This window comes from Pipra filicauda, unplaced genomic scaffold (genome assembly GCF_003945595.2).
Source record: "Pipra filicauda isolate LSUMZ 115617 unplaced genomic scaffold, ASM394559v2 scaffold701_size143630_pilon, whole genome shotgun sequence".
Classification (NCBI taxonomy): domain Eukaryota; kingdom Metazoa; phylum Chordata; class Aves; order Passeriformes; family Pipridae; genus Pipra; species Pipra filicauda.
In genome coordinates this window covers 66868-90573 of record NW_024104867.1, presented here as the reverse complement: position 1 = coordinate 90573, position 23706 = coordinate 66868, and the positions used below count along the sequence as shown (strand labels likewise).

At 53.3% G+C, this 23706-nt stretch overlaps 2 protein-coding genes across 3 annotated transcripts; one reads left to right on the top strand and one right to left on the bottom strand.

Annotated features, from left to right (window-relative positions):
• Positions 1-2805: 2805 nt before the first annotated feature.
• Positions 2806-10471, bottom strand: LOC114002133 (cis-aconitate decarboxylase-like). Its single transcript, XM_039389093.1, has 6 exons — positions 9449-10471; positions 8447-8501; positions 5585-5772; positions 4837-4929; positions 4383-4588; positions 2806-3758 (listed from the first exon to the last, which is right to left on the bottom strand). Exons 1-6 carry the CDS (start codon positions 9479-9481, stop codon positions 2840-2842), a joined length of 1494 nt encoding a protein of 497 aa, XP_039245027.1. The 5' UTR covers positions 9482-10471; the 3' UTR covers positions 2806-2839.
• A 2071-nt stretch (positions 10472-12542) lies between these two features.
• Positions 12543-22341, top strand: LOC114002132. 2 transcript variants are annotated; one of them, XM_027747936.2, is made up of 10 exons: positions 12545-13142; positions 13580-15034; positions 15842-15934; positions 16506-16610; positions 17200-17309; positions 18141-18335; positions 19871-20033; positions 20857-21022; positions 21168-21262; positions 21871-22341. In XM_027747936.2, the coding sequence occupies exons 1-10, from the start codon at positions 12995-12997 to the stop codon at positions 21954-21956; spliced, it is 2616 nt and encodes an 871-aa protein (XP_027603737.1). In that variant the 5' UTR covers positions 12545-12994; the 3' UTR covers positions 21957-22341. The 2 variants fall into 2 exon arrangements, with proteins under 2 accessions (XP_027603739.1, XP_027603737.1); XM_027747938.2 differs by lacking the exon at positions 18141-18335 and having other exon boundaries at positions 12543-13142.
• Positions 22342-23706: the final 1365 nt, after the last annotated feature.

Below are 23706 nucleotides of genomic sequence, written 5' to 3'. Positions count from 1 at the left end.
CCTTAATGTAAGGTGTCATTTCTCTTGGAACAGCAGTAGAAAGAAGGACAACGGCTCTTTTCTCATTCAGCCTGAGAGGAGAAGTTCAGGGCTTTGGTGGCACCATATTAATCTCTGAACACCCTCAGTGTCACACAAACTGGTCTGTAATTTTCACAGGTAATTTTTTTTCTCTTTCAAGGCCTCCCTTGCCAGGGTTTGGGCCTCCTAATTTGTTAGGCATATAAAACATTTGTTGTCTGATAATGGAAATAACAAGTGAGACGTTTTCCTGGGTGGGGATAGTGGAGGCTTTTTCAGAGTCCGAGGCTTTTAGAGGAAACTCCATGAGTAAAAAAAAAAAAAAGGAAACCTCAGGCATGCCTTTAGCTCCTGGATGCTCTGGAAAAGCCACTTACTGTGTCTGCACAACCTTCTGACAGGAGGGGGAAGCCAGGGGAAGTTGGGCTCTGCTCCCGGGGAACAAGGGACAGGAGGAGAGGGAATGGCCTCAAGTAGCACCAAGGAAGGTTGAGATTGGACATCAGGAGGAATTTCTCCCTGGAAAGGGCTGTCAGGCACTGGAAGGGGCTGCCAGGGAGGTGGTGGAGTCCCCACCCCCGGAGGTGTCCAAGGAAGGCCTGGCTGTGGCACTCAGTGCTCTGGGCTGGGGGACAAGGTGGGGATGGGGCACAGGGGGGGACTCCATGGGCTGGGAAGGCTTTTCCAACCTCAGTGATTTTGGGACTCTATGAACTGATAAGTGAACCAATAAAAGGAAATTGAACCCTGCCAGCCTTCCTATCCCTCCCTTTCCTAATTTTACACACCATCTGCTGAAAGGTGTCGGGATTGTGTCTGCCAGGACAGCCAAGACATGAAGGTTTCTGGATCTCAGGGACAAACTGCAGCCTGAAACACAACTGCAAAGCCCTTTTTTATGCTCCAGCACCAGCAGGTGAAGGGTGACAGTTCCCTCCTCTCCTGCTCAGCTTCACTGCAACAGGGCATCACTGCAGCACGGAGCAGGAGGCATGGAAAGGAGAACATGGGAATAAAGGTTGGGACACTGGAACCACTCATAAGGGGCCTTGTTCCCTGCACCGCAGCCCGTCTCGGTTCTGTCACACATATGGATCCCTTGGACAAATGTCAGGCTTGTAGAGGACTTGGAGGGCACTGGATCTGTGGATTTCAAGTTCACTGGGCTGGGAAACACAGAATGACATGTTTGGTGTGACCTCACACCTGACTGGAACCAAGGGAAACTGGAAACTTGTCATGGAAACTTGGCATGTTTGGGGTGATCTTGTTGGAGCACAGCCAGGCTTTGCTGGCTGAGGGCTGTTGTCCTCAGCAGGAAAAACAACCTGGGGGGGCTCAATGTATATTTTACCTTGGAGAAACCACTGGGCACAGTGTCCCTGCTGTCCCAGCTGTCCCTGTCCAGCCTCTGCTGGGTTCCCCATCTTTTGGGAAAGCCTCTGTATCTGTGTGTATTCACATTAAAACCAAAAAACCTCATGATCTGCCTAAGGTAGCGTTAAAACTTTATGCAGAAAGTGAATTTAATTCTGTTCTTCGTTCAGAAAGATTCTCTGTGACTATCAGGCAGTGTGAGAGAGTGGATTAACAGGTGAGCAAACAGTTTTGTCCCATCTCTGGATGGGGCATTCTCTGCACAAACCACTACCAGGAAGATAAAGGAACCTGCCCACATTCCTTCTTGCCTGCCTGGTCCCATCTCAGCCCCCTGGGAGAACAACCCTCACTCCTGCAGCAGGTTCTGTACCTTTATTGGGATCATATTGGAAAGAGCCCTTTGGATCAGCAATCCCAGTGTTGAATAGGAATATCGAGGAGTTGTCCATGTCCCCACTCGGGAAGGATGCAGGGGAAGGAGCCCTTCAGGGAACGGCTGCTCAGGAGTGTGAGAACTGAGTTAATCCCAGCTGGGAAGGTGAGTTAGGAGTCTCAGGAAGCTTCCCCTCCTTTCAGGGGGGAGAAGCAGGAATTTCCCAACGTGAGTCACAGCATGGATGTGCCCGAGCCACCACCTAGAGATGCCCATGGGCTCTGTCAGCTCTGAACAGGTACCTGGGCAACCTGTGCCAAGGCAGGAGGGTGGTGTGGCACAGCCCTGGGATGGGCAGAGATCACCCCCTGGGAGGCATAGGGGCTGTAGGACTGATACAGGGCTCCTCTCCTCCCAGCTGCCTTTCCTTACAGCTTTTGAGGGTCCTTGAACCATCCTTTGTACACAGACAAGTGGCAAACACTTCCCAAAGGCTGGAGAAACAGGAGGCTTTTACTGGCAAAGCAAAATAATCCCTCTCTGCCAGAAAGCTTTGCAGGCAGGGCTGTTTACAGTAAGGGACGGATTTTCCATCTGGCCACCAGGACTAACTAAGCGTGATCCCAAAAGTGCCCAGAAGAGCTCTAAGAAAAGCACACGTTCCACAGTTGAACTTCCTCCTCTTCCCAGACTCAGTGGTGGGGCGTTGTGCCCAGAAAAAACCTTGGAATCCAGCTTTAAAAAGCACACAGACACGGCTCCTTCCGGGACAGCAGCTTCCCAGTGACACCCCAAGATTCTCAGGGATTTCCATGGGACTATTTTTTATGTTTGTGGTGGCCTTTCAGCTGCTCAGAGAGCGTCAACCACGAGCTGAAATGTACTCCTTGTACCGAGGGCTGACACAGTCACACCTCCTGCCCCAGGGGCTCCTTTGGGAGGGAAGTGTCCACTTGAAGGGGTGGGAACGTTCCTGGCACTGGAAATCAATAGTAAAGCACCAATGAAGAAAGGAATCAGTTTCACTGGGACAAACCCCTCCTGAAACCCCCCTGTGCTGTTCCCTCACAGGCTGCAGGCCAGCTGGGAGCTGTCTGACAGGTTCTCCAGGTTGTCCACCGTAGTGATGATGGCTTCTATTTTCTCATCTGGGAGCACGTGGGAGGCGTTGGATCGAAACTTCTTCAGGAGCGACTCCTTGCTCAGGGGCTTCCTCCAGTGCCCGTAGAAAGTGTCACACTTGCCCGTGAGGACGTCCCCGCTGTGCAGGAGCAGTGCCACCTCCCCGTACATCTTGTCGAAGTTGGCCACGTTATCCTCGGGGTGCTCCACCACCACTTTGTCCAGCAGCTCCCTCAGCTCCTGCCGGTGGATGCTGCTCTCGGTGAAGGAGCCGAGCCCGACCTCGCCGTCCAACAGGGCAGCACAGGCGTTGAACTGGAAGGAGTGCCTGGCCTGGTGCTCGGAGCTGGGGAAGGGCCGGTTGATGTACTTGGACACCGGGATCTTCAGCACGATGGTGCGGATCAGGGCGGGAGAGAAGGACCCCGCGTAGTGGACAAAGAGGTTCCTCACAGACAGGGCAGCATCCACCACCCAGTGCATCCCCAGGTGGGCTGGGAACCGCTTGAAGGCGATATCCTGCTTCTCCAGGAGGAACTCGTGGTGGTCACCGGGCGCGGGCAGCGGCTTGGGGTGATAGACCCCGTAGAAGGCGCTGAACCCGGAGCAGCCGGGGATGTCGTCCAGGATGAAGGGGTTGGCCTCCATGCCCCGGGCTGCCAGCAGAGCTGCCTCGAAGCCCAGGCGGGTGGCGTTGCCGATGTGCAGTGGCTTGGCCTGGGTGGCGGCGTTGGCCATGGGGGCCCCCGCCAGGGACGCGGCGATGCCCAGGGCGTGGCAGCACTGGGCCCTGCTGAGGGACAGCAGCTTGGCCGTGGCCGCCGCGCTGCCCATGGTCCCCACCACCGAGGGAGGGTGGAACCTGCAGGGGAGACGGCAGGAATGAGCATCCAGGCCCCTGTGAGGCTGGAGCTGAACGGTCAGCCGGTGGAAATCCCTCACGGCTCCGGTGCAGGTGAGAGTCACCTGACTCAGAATTTATCCGTCCGAAAATGAAGCATCTTTCTGGAAACTCCAACAGCGTCTCCAATAAACAATTTTGCATTTTCTCTAGGAGCAGGTGACACGGCCTGTGTCACTACACCAAACTTTCTACCCCTCCAGGCAAATCTGGCCTCATCCAGCTTGTCCAAGGGGAACAGTTCCTGGTCAGTGCCGTGCCTTGGACCACACCAGGCACTGCTGGTGAAGGGCAGTTGGCACAGGGGCTGTGCCCACTGTTAATCTGTCTGCATGGCTGTGAGCTCTTGCCCTGGTTGGTTGAGATGATGGCACTGCAGGCCCAGTGAGAGTCCTCTTGGTAGCTATTTTTGAGGCAGGGTCACTGGAAGTCACCAAATAAATACCTGGTGCTTCATCACCTCTGGCGTTTGGCTCTGGGTAGGGCTTTACCCTTACCCTGGGCTAACACCGACTTAAACCGGACTTAACCTAACATTTTGAAACCCAGCCTCACCATCTAGTCAGCGAAGAACAGCCAGTTTACCTTTTTGGAATGTCGTGAGCCTCAGTGGAGAAATGCATGAGCCTTCCTTGCACTTCCAGGCCCACGTTAAATGCCAGCAGGAAATCCATGCCGGTGGGTTTGGTGCCGGGAGGCAGCATCTGGGAAGCTGCCAGCAGGGCTGGCAGAACAGCCCCTGAGGGGTGGGTAGCAGGGTGCCAGGTGTCATCAAAATCCATGGAGTGTGTCTGCCACAGAAATGGAGACAAGGCCGTGCTGGTGGGACGCGCTGGGGGCTGAGGGAGCGAGGGCTCCTCGCTGATGTTGCTGAGTTACAACATCCCCCCACTGTCCCCGGGGGGGCTGTGTGGCCCCTCTAAAAGCAGGAGATTGCAGAGGAGCCCCTCCCAGCGACCCCCCTGCTGCCTGCAAAGCTCACTAACGCCTCTGAAGGCACCACACAGGGTGGGTCCTCCTGGAAGAGCTCCCATCTTACCGCGACTCCGTTGGTGAAGGCGGCCAGTGTCGGGGACAGCTTCACACCTGGCTTGCCATAGACAGAGCTCACGGCAACTGGAGAGTACAGCTCCTGTGGGAGGGAGGGGAACCCCGGGGAGGACCTTGTCAGAGACTCATTAAGGTTGGAAAAGATGTTTGAGATCACCAAGTCCAACCATCAACCAGCGCCACCGCCGTGTTCGCCAATAAACCACATCCTTGAGTGCCACATCCACATGTTTTTTGAACACTCCAGGGATGGGGACTCCACCACTGCCCTGGGCAGTCTGTTCCCATGGTTTACATACCTTTGTGTGAAAAAAGTCTTCACAGAATCACAGGATATGCTGAGCTGGAAGGGACCCACAAGGATCATGGAGTCCAACCCTCAGCCCTGCACAAGCCCATCCCCAGGAGTCACCCCCTGTGCCCCAGAGGATCAGCCAAACCCTCCCTGAGCTCTGGCAGCCTTGGGGCTGTGCCCACTGCCCTGGGGAGCCTGGTCAGTGCCCAACCAGCCTCTGGGGGAAGAACCTTTCCCTGAGATCCAACCTGAGCCTGCCCTGACACAGCTCCAGCCATTCCCTGGCTGCTGTCCCTGGTCCCCCCAGAGCAGAGATCCCCTCCTGGGGCAGCAGGGATGGTGCCACAACACCCCTCCACCATGAGGCAGAAGCCCTGTGCGGGCCAGGAGGTGACAGCGTGGCTGTGGCAGTGCCAGGGTGGTGCCAGGGGGCCGTTCCTACCCGGCAGTACCGCAGGGCGATGTCGAACACGTGGGTGGTGCTGCCCACGAGCCCGACCCCGATGCTGTCGAGGATCATCCTCTTGCTCCGGTGCCGGACGGTCTTGGACAAGTGGTCGGGTCGGGCGCCGTGGATGAAGGAGGCGAAGCTGCTGGTCACGGTGTCCTCCGGAGCGCTCCTGGCCACCACTGCAGCACCAGAGAGAGGGCAGGGGTGAGCCCACCGTGGGCCCCGTGCCGGCTGCTCCGCACCCTCTGCTCCCACTCAACCTGGAGGAGGACAAAGCTGAGGGAGCAGGACCCGCCCGAGCCAGGGGGGCTCGTTTCAGGTGGTCCTGCAAGGAGCAGGGAGTTGGGATTGATGACCCCCAGGGGTCCCTTCCCACTTGGGATGTTCTGTGATTCCATATCTGCTCCAGGCACCTCCTGGGGTGGCTTCCAGCAGGTTCAGCTGAAGCAGTTCCAGAGCTCAGCCCCATCCCCTCACCTTGAGTTTCCAGAAACCACTTTTTTCTGGGAGGATCAATTTAAATCCCGTCCTTTTATCTGGAGGGAAGGAAGCCCTGCTGCATTACTGGTGGTGCCCTGCTGGGAGTGGATCACGTAAAAGCAAAACCTCCTATAGTTTTCATCATTTTTGGCAAGCAGGACTAGACCCAAAGTCTGGATTTATCCAGAAGTTTCATCCTACAAGGCACTGAAGTGTCTTGGCTCAGTCATTCTCAAGCCCTGTGCACTCCAAAGGATGTTAATGCTCAAAAATGTTAAAATTCTGTTGGAAATATACAGTTTGGGACCACTGGACTTTTACATTTTAGTGACAAATTGCTTTGTTTAGATGAATTTATAATTCATGGAATTATATTGAATTCTAGAATTAGAATACAGGGTATAATTAATAGAATAATGTTTCAAATGCATAGAATTATAATTGTTATGGCCCATTAAAATTTATAGTATTAATTTGAGAGCGCACATGAGAGTAGAAAAAACATAAAATCCATTATAGGTGACATTTGCACGATGGCAAATCCATATATATACATATTTATATATGAATGTGGGGGTGCTTACCTACATGCACACAGATATGAGATGATATTAACCTCCAAAGTAGCTGAACCACATAAAATAATCCAGCTGAGTGAAGCAAAAAAAACCCAAAAAAACAAAACCATTTTGCTTCAACATGTGACAACTCATCCAAAAGCAGGCACACATGAGGCTTTGTTCTTTAAACAGAAAACATGGCAATTAATAAAATGACCATTCCCTAATTTCCCATCCCGAAATGTCATGCCCGCTGACTCAGTGTTCCTGCTCGTGTTGGGCTCACCTACAGCCCAGGAGGCTGAAACCACTTGGAAACCCAGCTGGGAATGTCATCACCGGGTGATTCACGGGGAGAAAATTCCCCCCCCTTTTACGGCGGCTCTGGGAAACGCATTCCTATAGGAATCCGGGACGCTCAGCGCTTCGGAAACCTGCTGCCGAGCTGGGGGCCTCTGACAGCACCTCCTGTCCCCCGGGAGCATCTCCTGTCCCCCGGGAGCATCTCCTGTCCCCCGGGAGCGTCCCCCGTGTCCCCGGGCGGCGGCACCGCCGCCCTCCCGCGGGAGGGAAGGGTGATGTCAAACGGGCTTGGAAAAGCTGCAGGAAAATCTGCTCCAATCACACGGCACCCCTAAAAGTTGGATTTGTTCCTTCCCGTCATCAAATGCTCTTTGTCACTTCAGCAGGCGGCAGTATTTTTTTAACCCTTCAGCTTGAAGCGTTCAGTGACTCCCGGGTTTTTTTTTCTCCCGGTGTGGCAGAACTTCATAAAAGAATTAAAGGCTCTGTCCAAGAGCAAATAAATCCGTGTGGGTTGTTAGGATTTCTCTTGTGCCCAAGTGTTCATTAAGCAACGTTCTTTGCATTTAGTGCATTAATAATGCATTTTAAAATCAGGTAATGGACCTAATAGAGCAAGAACACGTTTTAAAAGAGGTTCATAAACTTGTAATAAATTAGGAATGCATTTGAAAATAAGTTAATAAACATAATAGACCAAGAACATGTTTTAAACTAAGTTAATAAACTTATGATAGACAAAGAGCACATTTTAAAATAAGTTAATAAATCTGTAATAAGTTAGGAACACATTTTAAAATGAGTTAATAAACTTATGATGGAAGAAGAACACATTATGAGTTAATAAATATAATAGTCCATGTTCTAAAATAAGTTAATAAACTCAATGATAGAACAAGAACACAGCTAAAAAAAGTTAATAAAGATAATAGACCAAGAAAATGTTTTAAAAAAAAGTTAATAAATTAATGATAGAACAAGAACACAATTTAAAACTTACAGTAGATTTTAAATAAGTTAATAGACAAACTTATTAGTAGAAAAAATAGACCAAGGTGCTACACAGGCAAGTTCTGGTTAATTTGTCCAAAGCTGGGCAGTGCTGGAGACACGGAGAGTGATCCATGAATCCCTCCAAGCAATGCCCACAGCAGGATCAGGTGCAGTAAAGAAGCAAGGACAGAGGAATTAAGGATCTGAGCAACCCCATGGCAGCCACGATTTAAATCTCTTCCTTTTGGGGTCAAAGAGGAAGAATTTGAAAAGTCTGGTTCTAAATCAGTTAAAATTTCTGGTTTAACACGGGACTGCCAATTATTCGCTGCTTTTCTCCTTGTCCTTTAGCCCCGAGGGCACAAACCCACCCCAGGGCTCCCCAGACACGCTTCGCTTTCCAAGGATTTGGGTGGTTTGTCTCAGCCCGGCGCTTCCTTTTAAAGCAATGCCACGGTTATTTCGGGATGCCCCTTAAAAAAGGACGGGGAACTCCTTTCTGCAGAGGGATACAAACCGTGGGCAGCAGTTTTGTGAACGTGCCGGGAGCTTGCCAGGAGCTTCTGGGATTTCTGGAGGAAAGACACAGACAGAGAGTTTGTCACCGGAGCTTTCCCGGAGCAGTTTTCCTGGTGGTGCCTCCAACGCGGCACCGTGAGACACTCACAGATCAAAGGAGCACATAAAACCAACTACACACTTAAAGCAGGCACAAAATATTTTCCAAAGCTGAGTCCAGCAGGGATGCCAAGAACATCCAGGGAAATAAAGCTGCACAGTGGAAGGGGCGGCAGAGCCTTTCCAGACCTGCCGTGAGATCTCGCAGCTCCGAGAAAAACCCACACGGCACATCCCAACAACAACAACCCCACGGGACGCCACACGGGGCACGTTTGGGACACGTGGAAGGAGCAGGCAACAGGTCAGCAACTCAGTGAGGTGACTGTGAAAACCATCTGGATTTGTTCATTTTGGGGCAGGTTCCTGTTTAATGCCACGAGAATTTTTGACCGGTTGAGGAACGGCCCGGAAAGAGATGTTTCCTCCTCGGAGTGAAAAAGGAAAGAGGTGGGGAGGGTTTGGTGGGTGGAAGGGTTACCTGTAGGGTGGAGTAGACCATGCTGGTGGCTGCTTTTCCCAGCGCTGGGTGCCCAGCTCGGCGCTGCTGCGGGCAAGGGATGCAGAGGTGTGTGGCTGGAAGGTGCTTGGTGTCGGGGTTTTTATAGGGCTTCCCAAAGGCAATTTGCTTTTTGTTTTTTTGCCACTGAATTTCAAGCATGATGACATCAGCCCCTGGGGACCCAGAGGGTGGGGGGAAGAGGTGAGAAGGGGTGGTTTGTCTCTGCTGAACAGAAGGGAACCCCCCTCCCACCGGGCGTCGGGAAAGAAAAAAAGCTTTAGGACAATAACTGATGAAGTTCAAGGAAACTCCTGTCTCCCAAATGCTGCAGGTGCCAAGGGGTGAAGCAACTGGCCCTAGGCTCCTCCTCCTGAGGAGGACTATAAAACTGGGACTTACCAGGAAATGAGAGGGACAAGAGCATCCTCCCATTGAGCAGAAGTGTCACCAGAGCAGGTAATCCCAGCAGCGAGGCATTGGTGGTTTGTTTGATGCTTTTCTTGAATCCATTCAGTGTTTGGTCCTTTGGCTGAGCCTTTCATAGCTCTCCTTCTTCTAAAGCTCCAGCTCTGCCACTGAACTGGGAGTGCAGGTGTGAACTCTGGAGCTTCCAGGGGGCACTGGGGGCCTTCGCTCCCAAAGGAATGGTTGGATTTTGGGGCTCTTTGCTTTGTCCAACAGTGAAACCTGGAGGTGTTTGCCATGCTGCATATTATTTGGGGCAGAATAACAGCCTGCTGTCATACACCTCGTATTTAAAGCTGCATTTTCTACTAACTACCATGCAGACCTTTACATGTAGCAATGTGCCTCCAGCAATTTGGTGCTGTTTGGCACCAGAGGAGGGTTTTTTAATGGATTTTTTAATCCAGCTGTGTGGTGTTGTCGTGCACTGATCATCTTGCTGTTTGTTTATCCAAAGTGAATTGCTTTTCTGTTCTCTCTCCATGTTTATTTGGAGAGAGGCAGCGTTTCCTCGGAGCTGCACAAACATTTCTTATCACTAATAAGGTGGGATGGAAAACTAAGGGCAAAATGCCACTGGGTGTCTGAGAAGTTAATGGGCTGGTAGTTGTTTATGTGTCCCACGGCACGTGGAGCTTTGCTCCAGCCTCCAAAGGAGGGAATGTCCATGCACCAGAATATTCCCATTAATACTGGCCGGGTTGAAGCACCACCAGCAGCTGGACGTTGGTGCAAAGAGGAAGCAAAGCCTGGTCTAACAGAGATGGAAACGGGGTGCAGAGGGGGGTGAGCTGTTCTGGAGGGGGTGAAGGGCAGCTGTCTGTGAGGAAGGTGGTGAGTGAAGGAAGTGGCATCCAGAAGCTGCCCCACGTGGGCACAGCTCAGAGGTCACGAGCCTGGACAGGGGCAGGACCTCACATGCCACTTCTGCCACTCCCAGGGTGAAGAGTGTCAGGGGCAGGCAGGGGAAGGAGAAAAGGTGGAGGAGGCTGGTTGAGTGAGGGGTGGCTTTGGCTGTGCCCTCACTGCAGGAGGGGTTTTGTGCCGGGGAATGATCACTCTGAGCTGACCCATCTCTTTGGTACAAGCAGCTCTCTGGCAGCTCCCCAGGTCTCCAGGTGCCTCCTCACCATGGGAAGGTCTCCATCCTCATGGTTTGCTGCACTGTGGCTGTGCTGGCTGATGCCCTGTATGTGCAGAGAGCTGCCAACCCCACCTGGAGGGAGGGATTCCTGTTTGCTGCTCTGCCCCTTGTGTTCCCTCACCTTATTGTGCCACATTCTCTGTGGTGCAAGGGACAAACAGGTCCTTACAAAGTGCCAGAGGCAGCAGCTGCACAGAAGGGACAGTGCCAGAGCCAGGAGTGGTGTTATCCTCGGGACAAGGGCATATTTGAGCAGGAAACCCCTCTGGGGGTTCCCATGCAGACCCTCTTTCTCCAGCCTCGCTGCAGCCCATGACATTCCAGTGATGATGCTCCAGGGACAACTGGAGGGCTTTAATTCTTTGGTGTGTCCTCATGTTGGATGAAATAGAGGCAGGGGCGTTGCACAGCTGCTGGAATGGCCTTGGGACAGGGGCCAGAGGCTGTGTTGGCATTGGGGGTGGGTGGGTGTGCAGCTGTTTCCAACCCCGAAACCTTCTCCTCCCAAGAGAACCTCCTTCATCCTCCTTTTCCATATCTTGGATTGAACCCTCTCACATCTTTTACAGCTCTGTAGCATGTTCTGGTATTTCTCTTCCCCCCTTCTCTGGTGTCCTAGGAAGGCTGGCACTGGAAGCAGAGGGAAACATCCCTGTTGTGTCTCTACATCCTTCACAAATCCCAGATGTCTGTCACAGGCTCTAAATCCCCCAGCACAGCCAGTTACACAGAAACCACCAACAAAATGAGCCTTGGCAAACTGAAAACCACTTCTGGGAGCCAAGGAGTCACCTGGCCAGCCCATCTGCCTCCAAAAACCCACCTCATCCTCCTCCAGGGACCGACTCTGCACAAGGGGCTTGTTGCACCATGCCCAGAAAGGCACTGCCTGAGCTCCTTCAGAGCAAAACATCTGGAGGAACTTAAGATTGTGGCCCTTCTCCAAGACTAACCTTTGAAATCAGACCACTTATTTATATAGGAATGTCATTGAAAGTAATAATACTAATAAAAAAGTTCTGGACTCCACAGGCCCAGCTCTGCCTGAGAGCCCCTCGTTCCTCGGGGCCTCCTTCAAGTCAGTAGCACAGAGAGATATTTGATGTTGAGAGAGAGTGTTCCCCCCTCAGAGCTGGGATTTGGTTCATCACTCTTTCTGAGCCAAAAATTCCAACCTTCAGCACAACCAAATAATTGAATAATTAATTGTCCCCCTGGGTTCACTTGAAAGTTTTTACCCCTTCCCACGTTCGATAGGAGTTTATGTTGCCGAGCCAGTTTGGAGTCAACTTATCCTTCATCCTGCTCTCTTTGGGAAAATTGCAACCTTTAGGATAAAGTGAGAGAGGAAAACATGGGGTTTTTAGTAGAACAAGAGAGTCCCGAGAGCACTGATGTTTGCAAAATGTGTATTTGTGCCGAGGAAAACTGCGTGTTCCTGGGATTTAGGTTCATTATTATTCACATCACTATTTCTTTTTCGGGTGGTGCTCCTTCCCTCCTCCCCGTATCAATAGTGGTGCTTTCCTCCCTTTCCAAAAGGCTCTTTGGAATGGCTGAGAACAGAATACATCACTGTCTCCCTTTCCAGCTCTTTTAGGTCATCAAATGTTCTAAAAATACCCAAATAACAAGAACATCGCTGTTTTATTTTCATCTTTGTTTCCCAACAAAAAACCTCCAGAGAGAAAACTTCAGCTCCTGGTACCCAGGAGTGCAGAGGAACGGGAATGTGGGGGCTGCCTGCAAACAGGCGAGTTCATGGTAGAAATATGAAGGGTTTGAAAATAGACTATTTAGTCACTGGGGTTTCAAGAAAGGGATGGAGCTGGAAAATTCCATCTGGAAGGGAGGCTGTGTATGTGAGCGTCGTGCCTGTTTGTCTGTAACAGTGGATAAGAAACGTCCTGGAACGGCTCAAAAATACCTTGTGGCTTTCGCCTGAATGTTTGTCCGTCCACGTTGGGCTATTCATTCCTCCCCATCTCCAGCAGCCTGGACAAGAGGGGACAGGAACCATCCCCACCACCTGCAGCGCTTTGGGGCACCTAAACATGTTTTTGCCAGAACTCCTTGTAGCCTAAATGGCCTGTGTGTGTTTTTTCTGGATAGGACTCCGGAAAGCAGGCACCTAAAGTGGTGCTTTGAATCGAGCCTTTGTCTGGAGCGAGGAGCAGGGAGGCACCATGGAAACACCTGAGCCTGTCACCAGTTGCTCCCTCCTCGGGGCAGGGGCACGGCTCTGAAGGCTGGCCGGGAGCCCGAGCAGTGCCGGTCTAGACGCCGACGGGGTTGTGGGGGCGACGGCCGACGCTCTTGTTTTGTCTGGAAGGGCCATGGCGGGGTTCGCCGCCGTCTTCTACAGCGAGCCGGCCGTGCTGGGGCTCCTGGGCAACGTGGTCAGCGCCTTCCTGCTCTGCCTGCAGAACTTCGCCGTGGCTCAGAGCGGCCTCAGGCCGCGGGGGGCAGAGGACATCCTGGCAGGTGGGTGGTGCTGCTCGGGGGGACACCGCGGGGGCTGGTTGGAGGTGAACGCCCAAGCTGGCGGCACCAGGCAGGATGGACTCTTGGAGAGCCATCCCCGTGGGATGATGGTCACCGTTACTGGGGATATGTGGGCTGTCTGTGTGCCCCTGGGGGTGGCTGCTCCTCCTTCCTCAGCTGCTGCCCGGAGTCTGGTCCAAACCTTCCATGTGCCATTCCCTGCCACTTTCCTACACCCAAACTGCTCCTGGGCCTGCTCCCCACACTGAGCGTGCCAAGGGCTCAGCGCCCACACAGAAATCTGACATAAAGGCGGGAAGAGAGGGGAAGGCAGAGGCCCCAGGGCTGCTCACGGGAAGGCTGTGGGACCTGCTTCCTGCAGCTCAAGCTGTCAGGTGTGGTTTGCCTCACACCTGACCCCTTCACATGTCCCTCAGGTGTCCACCTCGTCCTGATCGGAGGCTTTGTCCAGCTCCTGGCAGGATTTCTCGCCTTCCGCAAGTATGACCACCTTGGGGGCGCGGCCTTCCTCACCTTCTCCGCCCTGTGGAGCAGCTACGGGGCCACACGGATCGTGTCGGCCGCCTACCCCTCCCCGCAGAACACCACCCTGCCCGCGGGGAACGGCAGCCACCTCCTGCCCCTCGGCGCGGCCCAGCTCTCCGCCAGCCAGAGCGCGGTGGCCGGGCTGGTGGCCTACATCTCCATCTCCTTCGTCCTCTGCTTCTGCTCGGCCACCGTCAACTATGTCATGCCCTTCATATTCGGGGCCCTCGCCCTCGCCCTGGTGTTCGAGGCGGTCGCCCTGTTCTGCCAGTGGGCCCTGGTGGTGTCGGGGGCCATCGAGCTGGTCATTGTCACCTGCGGGTTGTACGGGGCGGTGGCTCTGCTCCTCAAGGGCATCACGCAGCGCTACGTCCTTCCAGGCTTCGGGCACCCCCTCTTCAATGTCCTGCTCTTGGGGTCAGCACAGAAGAGCTCCTCCAAGGCCATTGGAGAGGAAAAGAAAAAGAACACAAAGTATGCCGAGCCGATGGCCCTGGGCAACATCTGCGACACGGTGTCGCCCTTTATCTTTGCCTTTTACTTCTTTGGCTACATGAAGACCTTCTGTGTCGGGGCGGTGTGGATCTCCATCATCTCCAGCTGCCAGCTGCTCTCCAGCTTCTACAGCTACCTCCGAGGTGACGCCTACCACACAACCAAGTTTGGTGTCCACAGCCTCTACTGGCTGGTGATGTCTTGGGAAGAGTTCATCCTCACTGCCTTCCTTGGGCTGCCCCGGGCTCAGGAGAGCAGGCTGGGAATGTTTGGAGGGTGGTTCTTCCTGGCCACCGCCTGCACGCTGTTCCTGATGTCCACCCACAAAGACACCCTGGAGACGCTGCAAAACGCCTCCTTCGTCATCCTCACCACGGCCTTCATCCATCAGATCCCACTGCCTGGCGCTCAGCCCCTCCTGGGCACCGCCTGCAGCCTCTGCACGGCCCTGTCCCTGTACGCCACCTTCGCCAGCCTCATCAACTCCATCGGGGAGAAGGCCCTGATCCCGGTGGGCGCCCAGGCCGTGTCCAGCTCGGCTCTCCAAACCGCGTTGGTGGCCCTCAAAGCCCTCCTCACGAGCACCAAGGAGCTCCCCGGCGGCACCGGCGCCGCCGTGCCCGACGCCTTGTTCTACATCTGCAACGGCCTGGCCGCGGCCTCTGCCATCCAGGGCGGCCTGGGGGACCCCGGCAGGCAGCAGCTCTCCATCCCCTCCGTGCTCATCCCGGGGGCCGTGGGGCAGCTCTACGTGTGCAGGATCCAGGCCTGGGGAGGGAGGAGGTTTGGCTCCGTCCTCCCGTTCTGCTACGCTGCCTTCTGGGCGGCCTGGGCGTGGCTGCGCCTGGCAGGTAACGCGTGGGCCGGGTGCCCGGGGGGCTCGGTCGCTAAAAAAGGGGATGTTTTTAGGGAATTCAGGTTGCTCGATTCCACGTAATTCCTTCTTTCTGACGGGAGAGTCAGTCCCGTCAGGTTCACCAGTTTTCCTCCTTGCGAAAGTGTAACGCCCAAACGTCCCAGCTTGCGCTTGCCGCAGGCACTTGGTACCCACAGCTGCAGGGGGCCAAGGAGTGTCTTCAACTCCAACAGAGGCCGAGATCTCCCTGCTAAAATATTGTGAGGCTGTCTCTGGGCTGTTATCTCACAATAATGCTTCAGGAGATGCTTTTTAGGCGGTGGAAGGCTCCAGGTTCCGGGTTTATCCTTTGGCAGCCTGGAGAAGTTTATCCCAGTTGGTGACAGCCATGAGAGAAGCTCTCAGAATGCTGAGCCCGGGCTCTGAGAGCTGTGGTTGGCTCCAGGTGGGCAGTGTGTCCATGCAGCCTCCGTGCCAGGCCCTATTAAAATGAGCACCTGTGGGGAGAGTTGAAGCTGTTCCTCCAGAGGTGTGGCAGGAGCTGCTGATGTGTTCAGCCAGACCCTGAGGATTACGAGCTGGAGGTAAAATCATCAGCTATTTTTGGATGGTCACCACCAGTTCTCCAGTTAATACCTCAAATACTTCACGTTGCAGAAGCAGCAGGAGGTTTTCTTTACGAGGCCGCCATCCTTTAGTCTGAGCTGGAGTAGTTCCAGCCACAGATCTGTCACCCTTCTGTCATTCTTCTGTCGTGCTCTTCACGGTTTGCTCATAACCAGATGTGCTGGTCCTATTTCAGGCCACCTGCTGAACATTGGCGCAGGGAACACTGAGGGATTCACCGCTGGTTCTGTTGCCTTTTTGGTGCTCAATGCTTTTTTAATCATTCTAGGTGAGTCTCAGCACCAATGGGATTGTTTATGGAGGGGTATTTGGGGTCAGGTCATTAGTGCTTCTGTGGTGGGAATGCACAGGTGAGGGAGGCTCAGCTCTTCCTGTCACTCTGATTAGGCAACAGCTGAGATGTTTTGCCCACAGCCAGTAACAGAAGCTGAGCTGGGCTTAGAAGAAACAGTCCCAAGGGAACAGAAGAACATCTCAAAGAAAATAAAAGGTTCAAATAAGGTGAAAGTGTTCGATGGACTGGGCCACTGGCACAAATCCACAGTCACACTCCAGCCCAGCTGGTGTAAATCAGGATCTGCTTGGCTGCCTGAGGAGTGTTTTCCATGTGAGCACAGTGTACTGGCAGATCAAGGGTTTGGCAGCGTGTCCCGTGAAACCTGAGGGCTGAACAAACCATGGCCGTGCCTCTGCTCCTCCTCAACCAGGGAAACCAGATCATGGGCTGCTCAGTTGAATCAAACAAGATTCAGTTGATTTAGGAACCCTTCTGCTGTTCCATGTCCATTTTATGGGCCATGCTCTGATGTGGGGCCCTTTGTTTGTGTTTCTTTCCACAGCTTCCTCTTTTAACGTGGTGCTGCTCTGTGTGACCCTTGCAATGGAGCTCTTGAGCATTTGTTTTCTGCTCTTTACATTGGAGAGCCTCCCTTTGCCATTCGAAAGTGAGTTTTAGGGGAACTTGGTCATCAAACCTTCCCACAGAGTGCAGTGAGCGGGTCCTGGGTTGGGGAGAAGTGTGGAAAGCTCAGTGTGGAAAGAAGCAAGCAGAGAGGGTTCCTTTGAAGGCTGGTGTGTGCAGGCAACAGGGACTGAGCCTCTCAGCCCCAGGGCCCTGAGCTTCCAAACAAACCTTTAGGTGTGGCTGATCCTGCTGGATCAGCTCAGCCTCCAGAGGTTCTGTACAGTCCTACTTCCCAGCAGCTGAGGTGTGGGATGGGCTAAATGTGCCACTGGTGTCACTGGCTGCAGTTCTGGTGAAGCTTTGGCTTTGCTGCAGGTAGAAATTTTATTTTTAATTCCATAGGGTCCTTTAGCAGAAGCTTTTCTACCATTTTATCATCTCGAAGTGGAATCACAGCAGCATAAAATCATTTAGGTTGGAAAAGCCTTCCAAGATCATCGAGTCCCACCATTCCCCCAGCACTTCCAAGGCCACCTGTTCCCCAGTGCCACATCCACACAGCTGTGAAATCCCTCCAGGGCTAGTGACTCCATCACCCTTCCTGCCTCTGATTCCGTTCTTTTTTCCAGTTGTGGTGTTGAGCATCTTCAGCATCCTCTGCTTCTACGGAGCAACAGCATCGCTGGCAAACTGCATGTTTGGGAAGGACCTCCTGATGATGGGACCTCCTCTGTTCACAGTAAGACATGTTTTGTGTGATGGTGTAGCTTCCCTGCTGGGAAGGGATATTCTGGGGTCTTCAGGTTTCCATGGAATTTCCCTTCCTCTGAATCCCTTAGTGTCACTCGAAATCCCGGTCACAGCATTTCTGTAGGAGCTGGAAACGAGCTCTCTTCCATTAGGAATAGCGGCCATGGAAACTTGTTGAAAGGGCAGGGGTGTTTACAAGACTCCTACCTTGCTCCAAAAGGAGTGTCCTGTGGAATTAGCCACCTCCAATCCAAGAATTCCTGGCAGATTGAAGTTTTAAATGTCATAACCTCGGGAGCAGGGCAGTTAAAAGTTCCCCAGACTGGACAGCAAGAGTTCCCCCCTGCATCTATGAACTTCAAACTTCTCCTACCACCTGCTGTGTCCGACCAAGGCAGTCCCCCCTCACTGGGGTGATGGATTTGACAGCTCAGATTCCTGCTGCAGAGGAACATTTTCATAAAATCAGCGTTTCTAACCACGGGAGACTCATGAGAAAGCACTTGAAACTTGATCTTCCTCTGGGTTTAGGGTTCTCTGAGTTTCCTCAGTCATTTTGGAGAGCAGTCGCTGTGCTGGGTGGGGTTCATCTCCTCCAATTTTAGGAGTTGAATTCAAATGTCCACCCTGAGTTAGTCTCTTGGACTTTATTAACTGCAGTTGTCACCTACTTTGGGTGAAGCATCCCTAGAAGTGCTGCCTGTGCCCTTTGACTACCGAGGGAGCACAATCCAACTGCATTTGGGTGAATCCCACCCCCTGGTTCACGTATTTCCTTCTTCCCACCGTAATGTCTTTGTTGCCTCCTGATTCTTCCCAGGCCGGGAGCTCCAAGAAGGACACCCAGGACCCCCCACCCTGTGTGTGCCCCCAGTCCCACTGCACGAGTGGCCTGAGGACCATCGCGGAGCTGCTGAACACGGGGGCCGTGTGTGGGGTCCCCACGGACACCGTGTATGCCCTGGCAGCCTCCTGCAAACACCCCCAAGCCATCGAGAAGGTCTACAGGATCAAGGTGTGAACACAGGGCTGGTTACCTGGATCTATGTCCTATAGATCACAGACTCACAGGATATGATGAGCTGGAAGGGACCCACAAGGATCATGGAGTCCAACCCTCAGCCCTGCACAGGCCCATCCCCAAGAGTCCCACCCTGTGCCCCAGAGGATCAGCCAAACCCTCCTGGAGCTCTGGCAGCCTTGGGGCTGTGCCCACTGCCCTGGGGAGCCTGGGCAGTGCCCAACCACCCTCTGGGGGAAGAACCTTTCCCTGAGATCCAACCTGAGCCTGCCCTGGCACTGCTCCAGCCATTCCCTGGGTGCTGTCCCTGGTCCCCCCAGAGCAGAGCTCAGTCCCTGCCCCTCCTCTGCCCCTCCCCTGCAAGTTGTACCTGCAATGAGATGAGTTCATGCAGAAGCAGAAAGGGGAGCCCCTGGTTTCAAGTTGTCCTAAGACTTAGAACTGACCATGGATAGAGCTCCTGAGCAGCCACACCAGAACATCATGGACCACTTTCTGCGCTGAGCAACCTGGGGTACAGCCCCTCTGCTCTGGGCACAGGGCACTGGGAATCAGGCAGATCCATCCTGCCCTCCTGGGGAGGGCAAAGCCCAGCTCCAAGCTGGCACAGCCCCGACACTCACCACAGACAGGTCCAAACCTGTGTTTGTCCTCTCTGTCTCCCAAAGTGCTGAATCAGAATCCCAGGGCTAAACTTCCCCAGACTTTTGGAGACATTCAGTGCTGGAACCGGCCACAAAGTTTGCACCTTCAACACAACTTTTGCAGCCTGGGCCTGTCTGTGCTCCATGAGGCAATTTCCTGGCTAGCCTGGAGGAATAAGCATAACAGACGATCTCAGCTGGCACCGAGCACCAACAGCGGCAACAAAGGCCGTCTTTTCTGGGCTGCTCTGGTGCCAATGTTAACCTTCCCTGCAGATGAGATAATATAAACAGAATGTAAATACATGCCCAGCTCCTTAGTCATTTGGCCCCACTGGAGCTGATGTCAGTTGAGGACTGAAATGACACTGCTTTGTGAGCTTGTTTTACTTCCCCTCCATCTCACTGTTCGTTTTGCAGCAAATTTGCTTCAGAGGTGGCACTGGAGATGTTGAGTCCCTCTGTGCATTATCCCATCATGAATTGGTAGGTTTGACCTTGATTTGCACCAGCATAAGCTGGACTCAGGTCCCTGGTGTATAAGGTCTTAAAAATGCTGATAATGAGCAGAGCGTTGCTGTCCCTGCGATGGATATGTCTGAAGTGGGGGATTCGGACGCATCCTGCTGAGATCCCAAGGGCAGGCTGCTGTTCTCTCTCTTCTTCAACTTGCACATGCAGATCTGAGCTGTGGTGTCAGTCACAGAGCCTGGTCCCCTCCTCTGCTCAACATTTTGTGCAGAGACAGCATCTTGCTTGCCCGGAGCTCCTGGTCCCCGGGCAGCCCACAAACCAGGATCCCAGCGGGCTTCGAGGTTGTCAAGGCAAACTTTGTCTCTTCATCTACTTTTTCTCTTCCTCTCTCCCTGTTTTTTTTTTTTTCAGGACAGGCCTCAGGAGAAGCCCATCTGCATCTTCATTTCAAACCTGGACCAGCTGCGAGCAGCTGCTCCCCCCATCAGCCCCTTGCTCTGGGAATTCATGGAAAATGTTTACCCTGGTGGCGTCGGCTGCATTATCCAGAAAGGAGAGTGGCTGAAGAAGTTGGGTGAGATGGACAGGACAGTCCTTTTCTCCCTCTTTCATGTTTTTAACACAGCAGGTCTGCAATCCACACACCCTTTTGGATGTGATGGGGGGGGGGGATTCTGTTCATTTTGTCCTGAGGAATCGCCTCTGGAGCTCTCAGATGCTTTGGTAGATGTTTAGCAGAGGGTGTTAATCAGCTGGAATGACTCATTAACAGTGACAGCCAGCATGATGAGTTCTTCAACTAGGAGCAAGGGAGGCTCCTCAGCCTGGGAGGGTCACCTCCTCCAAGCCCCTCGCTGTTAGGAATGATCAAACCCTGAGCATCAATGAGCTGAGAGGGCTCCTCCCTGCTCATTGCCTCTTCCTTCCCACCACATGGACAAAGGCAAGCACTGTGGGCAGTGGGATGATTCACCTCAGCCCTGGCTTCTGGGAATCAATGCAAATAGTGTGGGATGAGGAAGTTGTAGGAATTATGCGTGTTAAGGGGCAGGGGTACATGGCAGAGGGTGGGCAGTGCTCACAAGAACTAAACTTTGTGACATAGGTAGATCCCATGTCCATAAAAACAGCTGTGCCGTCTCCAGGCGTGAATCACTTTCTTTTCATCCAGTCAGACCTCAAACCTTACTGTCCCAAATCCAATTTTACTGTCCCTAACTCTAGTTAGACCCAAAATCTTGCCACTGTCACAGATTTGTGCTCCAGAGTGAAGCACACATCAAGAGACTCACAGCTCGGGGTGTGGAGGGAGCAGGGCCACTCGCCAAGGAAGCAGAGGACTTGCCCTGATGCCACAGCAGCTGTTGTGCCAGCCTTGCCTCTGTCTGTCTTTCAAGGGGTCGGAGCAGGCTACAGCAGGGTGGGAACTCAAGACAGCATCATGATCAGAGTCCCTGACCTGACAGTCCTGGTGCACCTCATTGACATGACGGGGCCCTTGGCCATCACGTCGGCAAACCCCAGCGGGGAGGTGGACAGCACACACCACGACATGGTCATCTCGTGAGTACCCCGGGCACTGGCACCCCTGCCACGTGGGTGCCCAGCGAGTTGGCGTGGTGATGGACACCCTGCATGGAGGGGAAGCTCAGCACAGGGAGATGTGAAGTTCTGTGAAGTGTTGTTGCTTTTTTTTTTCTCCCTGCAGGCGTCTTGGCCATAAGCTGGAGGGTGTTCTCTGTGATGGAGAATCTGATGAGGTGGTGGCATCCACTGTGGTCAACTGCACAAAGATTGATGAAAGTGAGTGTAAGAACCACCCTTTTGTGCCAGCAATTGCATTTTCCTGGGGTGTTTCCATCCCTTTCACGAGTATCGATCTGGCAGCACAGTGTGCTCCAAGAGCAACAGCTCTTGAGTGCCATTTGCAAACATGTTGATGAAGAGAAGCAAACAAAAGATGTCCTTGGAGGACCTCTGTGTTGACAGAGAACAAGGCAGTGAAGAGAAACACAGTTGTGCAAGTGAGATCTGCCTTGTAAGAGCACGAGTGATCCAAAGTGAGAGGGTGGATGTCTCTGGAAGGAAGGGTAGACCACGAGAACGAAGGTGTTCCGGGAGCTCGTCCACAATGACGCAGCAGCACGAGCTGAGGTGTCGTCAGCTGGGTCTGGGTTGACATTTGGGAGGGGCTGAGTGGAAAAGCAAACCCTTGAACAAAGAGTGGGCTCACTGCTGGTCGGTGGTTTCACTTTCTGACAAAGTTTCTGGTCCTTTTACGCAACTTTATTATTTGGGTGTTCTGGGCGTTTGGGTGGCTTTGCTGCTCCAAGATAGTCCTTTACCCCCCCCATCCCTTTCTTTCACCCTTTGGGGAATTATCCTGACTTGTTCATCCTTCCTGTGGGAAGGTGGCATCACCATCGTGCGGGAAGGCTGCATCCCAGCAGGAAAAGTGATGCAGATCTTTGAGAGAGTGAAGAACAGAGTGCTCTGAACCAAAGGAACCTTCCCCTGAGCCAAGGAACAGCATCTGTCCCATGCCTTGCTGGAGCACAGGGCCTTGGGAGAGCCATTCCTTCTCCTACCAAGCTCTTACCTCCTTGGGAACGGCAGCACTTCCCCACCTGCTGCCTCTCCTGGGAGCTTTCTGCGGTGATTTCTTGTTTATCCCCAGTAAGTGCCTGGAACCACCGGGACACCTGCCCATGGAATACCAGCAGGAGCAGGAGTGATGCTTCACTGCAGGAATTCCCACTGTTTCCAAAGTGCAGTGGACTGTGAAGGCCCTGGCTACTTGTGTATCCCCTTCCACAACACTCAGATCTGTGTATTTTAGAGTCCTAAAAATCCAGTCAATAAATCCTCTTTTTGGAACGTAAGGGAAGGGCTTTGAGTTTCATTTGATCTCCACTGAGCTATTCACCCTCCAGAAATGGCAGAGCTCCATGACCAAGCACTGGAGGAAGGAATAAATATTGGAAGGTGTAACTGACAGAGGGTTTACAGCAGGTCACTCACCCCTTTCCTTCTCTGGCATCTTCACAGCTGTTCCCTGCTTGGCCCAGGTGAGTCCCCAGCTGATCTTGGGACACTCAGCTCCTTCTAACATGCAAAGGAACATCCATGGCCGTGGCCGAGCTGGGAGCTGCAGAGGGTTCAGAGAATCGTGGAATGGCTTGGGTTGAAAGGGATCTTAAAGATCATCCAGTTCCATCCCTTGCCAAGGGCAGGGACACTTTGCCCAGGGGTTGAGTGCTGCTGCCCCAGGAGGGGGGGCTGGCCCAGGACATGCTGTCCCCACGCAGGTCCCCAGGCACGTGGACCTGTGTTATGGGCTGTGGAGGGGCAGCAGTTTTCTGCCAAGAGCAGAGAATAGAACTTTCCTCTCCCCCAAAGCAAACAAGGCCCATGGGGAGTGAGGGATGAGGGAACTTCACTCAATAAAGACAAACCTCAACAAAGGAAACAATGAGTTATGGCCCAAAGGCTTCAAAACACTGGGAGGTGCGTGACAGATTTGAGGTTTTCTGTAATGTTTTTCCCTGTACTGGAGGCAGTGTCCAAGTGGAAGATCTCTGCCAGTTCCCTACCGTTGTTCCTTCTCCTCCCTCCTGCTCTGGGCAGGGAGATTGTTCCCTTGGCACAGCCATAGTCCCACCTCACCAGACAAACCCCTTCCCTTCTCTCCCTCTTTTGCATTGTTTTGGAGCATCTTGCTCACGGAGCTCTCCCTCAAGCCACATCCCCCCTGCTCTCCCGGCACTGCTGTGGGGCCTGAGCAGCCAAACTGGGAGCCTCGGGGTTGGATTCCTCCCACGCTTCACCGCTGACATGTAAACACCAACTGCAGTCCTGACCGTGCTCTGCTTGCTTTGGCTCTGCCCTTGTTGTCCATCTGATCCTCCTGTTTGGTTTGCACTCCTGAGCCACCAGAAATAGCAGCTCTTACTCTGCCTCCAGGTGACGGGTGTTGTTTCCTTCAAGCAGCTCCCCAGACTCCTGATTAAAAAGCCCTGGCAGGTTGAACACGGGCTCCCCTTCCCCCTGCAGCCTCCTGACCCTGCAAACCCACCGTTCCCTCTGCTCAGGGCTCCGGGCAGGAGCTGTTCTCTCCCCTGGGGCACAGCTGGGCATTCCCAGCCTCCTGTGGTTTCCCGGCCCGTGCCAGCATCTGGAAGTGGAATTTAGTCAGGCTCTCCTCCCTGCACATACCTTAGGACAGCTAAACAACCTGGGCTAGTGGA

Excerpts from the sequence above, each read along its gene's own strand:
- LOC114002133 (XM_039389093.1), bottom strand. The coding sequence starts at position 9,481 with ATGGGAGGATGCTCTTGTCCCTCTCATTTCCTG. Across the intron at positions 8,502-9,448 it reads CTTGTCCCTCTCATTTCCTG|AAATCCCAGAAGCTCCTGGC; the intron begins GTAAGTCCCAGT and ends TCTTTCCTCCAG. Across the intron at positions 3,759-4,382 it reads GCTCACGACATTCCAAAAAG|GTTCCACCCTCCCTCGGTGG; the intron begins GTAAACTGGCTG and ends TCTCCCCTGCAG.
- LOC114002132 (XM_027747936.2), top strand. The coding sequence starts at position 12,995 with ATGGCGGGGTTCGCCGCCGTCTTCTACAGCGAGCCGGCCGTGCTGGGG. Across the intron at positions 15,035-15,841 it reads GGCGTGGCTGCGCCTGGCAG|GCCACCTGCTGAACATTGGC; the intron begins GTAACGCGTGGG and ends GTCCTATTTCAG. Across the intron at positions 21,263-21,870 it reads CTGCACAAAGATTGATGAAA|GTGGCATCACCATCGTGCGG; the intron begins GTGAGTGTAAGA and ends TCCTGTGGGAAG.